At 55.8% G+C, this 2,699-nt stretch overlaps 1 protein-coding gene across 1 annotated transcript in view; it reads right to left on the reverse strand.

Annotated features, from left to right (window-relative positions):
- LOC114071259 (protocadherin gamma-A4-like) overlaps positions 1-1,387 on the reverse strand; it is a 27,564-nt gene extending 26,177 nt beyond the window's left edge. Inside the window, exon 1 of the mRNA XM_027909040.1 lies at positions 6-1,387. Within this exon, the coding sequence (XP_027764841.1) occupies positions 6-1,387 (1,382 nt within the window). The remainder of the gene's footprint in view (positions 1-5) is intronic.
- Between the last annotated feature and the right edge of the window lie 1,312 nt (positions 1,388-2,699).

Genomic DNA, 2,699 nt, shown 5'->3' on the forward strand with positions numbered 1-2,699 from the left:
CCCGCAGACGCGCGCTGTAGCGCTCCTGCGAGAACACCGGCGCGTTGTCGTTCACGTCCAGCACCCGCAGCGCCAGCACCCTGCTGCTCTGCAGCGCCGGCCACCCGCCGTCGGACGCCCGCACCGTCACGTTGTACTCCGACTGCTGCTCCCGGTCCAGCTCTCTCGCTGTCACCACTCGGTAGTAGCCCTCGAGGGACTTCTCCAGGAGGAACGGGACACTCTCTTCGAGAGAGCAGCGCACCTCGCCGTTGGCCCCCGAGTCGTGGTCGTGCACGTGCAGTAGGGCCACCACCGTTCCTGACGGCGCGTCCTCAGAAATCTCACTTAGCGCCGACGATACTCTCAGTTCTGGCGCGTTATCGTTGACGTCTGTCACGGAGATCGCAACTTTTGTCGTGTCGAAAAGCCCTCCACCATCATGTGCCTGCACCTCCAGCTCATAAAAGTCGCCTTCCTCAAAGTCCAGGTTGCGCAACAACGTGATTGCTCCCGTCTCAGCGTCGAGATGGAATATATCCGATGCCATGTTCTTCTCTTTCTTCATCGAATATTTTACTTGCCCGTTCATACCCTCATCGGGGTCGGTGGCCGAGACGGTGACGAGGATGGAGCCCACGGGCACGTCCTCCGCCACACGCACCGTGTACTCCGCCTGGCTGAACACGGGCGCGTTGTCGTTCGCGTCCAGCACCGTCACGCGGATCCGCACCGTGCCCGTCCGGGCCGGATCGCCGCCGTCCATCGCCCTCAACACCAGCTCGTGGAACGCCGCCTCCTCCCGGTCCAGCGCCTTCGCCAGCACCAGCTCGGGACGCTGATCCCCGCCGGGGCCCGTCTGCACGGCCAGCGAGAAGTGCTCGTCGCCGCTCAGCTCGTAGCTCTGCAGGGAATTCTGTCCCGAGTCGGGGTCGTGAGCTCTAGCAAGTGGAAACCGGGACCCCGGGGCTGTTGTCTCGCTCATTCGGAGTTCAGTTTCTGCTTCTCCGAAGCTGGGTGCATTGTCATTAATATCCTTGACTTCTACTTCGATTCCGTAAACCTTCATTTCTCCCTCCACTATCAGCTCACAGCGCAGCACGCATTTCTCCACCAGCCGGCACAGCTGCTCTCTGTCGATCCTCTCGGTCGTCACTAAATGTCCCGTCTTCCCATGCAGAGCAAAATACTGCGTCCTACCTTTATCGAAGAGCCGAACGCCCCGATCGCTGAGCGCCGGCAGCTGCAGCCCCAAGTCTTTGGCCACATCGCCCACGAACGAGCCCTTGGGCATCTCCTCGGGCACCGAGTAGTGCAGCTGCCCCCACGCCGCCTCCCAGGCCGCCAGCAGGACGCCCCAGAGCAGGACTCGCTGCCGCCGGCCCCAGCGCCTCCCCGCCGAGCACATCGCCGCCGCAACACCGCCGGCACTGCAACACCACCGGCAGATCCCCGCCACCAATCGCCGATTGGGCTCACACTCCGGCTCCGACTTGCCGCTACTCCGGCCCCTCCACCTCACTGTATCTCTGCTCTGCACCGCGGAAATGATCCGAAATCGACCACTTTCCGAGGCAAGAATCAAGCGATCCAGCGATCGAGCCGGTCCGCAGCGGGCGGGGCTGCAGCGCTCCGACCTTCCTCTCTCTCCTCTCGGTCAACAGCGGCGCCCGCAGCCTCCTCCCGGCACTGCAGGCACCGAGCGCTGCCGAGAGATGCCCGCCCCGCCTCGGTCACGGGAAGCTCAAAAAGACGGGACAGTTGCCACGAAAATGTCGGGTCCAATACAGAGGAGACCTGGCGTTATGTTCTTTCTACCGCACGGGAAAATACTCATGTGATTGCGATAATCTCTAGATACAAAGTTCTCTTAATACGGCATGCAGAGTATTCCGAACTTACTCTTCTACGGCAGGAAAGTATAACATTTTCCCTGCAAATGCACAGGTTTTTGTGTCATTCGTTCTCTAATATTTCCTCACCGAGTGTCAACACTCAAACACCTCCAGCCACGGTAGATTTCCAGGCCTGAGCTATTGCACATAGCAGCGATGAAGATTCCTCCTCAAAAGCAGGGATTCTATGGCCTGTCCTTCCCTCTCTGCTTTTTCACTTTTCACTTGCACATCCGAGGCTGCTCTGAATCAGCCTGCATTGCTCTCCTCCAACCAGTACTTCCGATTTTTCCATTACATCCTAAACATAAGATCCTGTTTTTGTATACAGCTTAGTGTCCCATTCTTGATCACAGCCTTAGAGAGATGCTATTCAGCAGTTTTTAGATCACATTTAATCTCTCCGTAATAAAGTCAGCTACAGAATGGTAAATAAGAAGGAACCACCAAACTGTGAATGAGAAATAATAGCAGAAAGAGAACAAGGAAATAAAACTCTGATAAAATAAACTGATCTCACTATAGCTTGCCATTTCAGTAGCTCACACCAAAAACTGGGACGGCACAGGGTGGAAGGTAGGCATACTCCTTAGGAAAGAACAACTCTCCCTTCATCTAGCAAGTTTCCTTAAACTCTGAAAAAACAAACAAGTCGCCGTGTATCTACACGGTAAAGAAGGATCAGGAAGGAAAAACCTCAGTATTGAGCGTCAATCCCATTGCCAAATCCACTATGTGGAATTATCAGATGGCTTTCTAAGTAACCACCTACACCGTTATTAACCCATAGTATTTCACAAAATACAAGGTTTGCAGAAAAACCTG

Source organism: Empidonax traillii, unplaced genomic scaffold, assembly GCF_003031625.1.
Source record: "Empidonax traillii isolate 1590-97213 ecotype Southwest subspecies unplaced genomic scaffold, ASM303162v1 scaffold1926:size49450, whole genome shotgun sequence".
Lineage (NCBI taxonomy): Eukaryota > Metazoa > Chordata > Aves > Passeriformes > Tyrannidae > Empidonax > Empidonax traillii.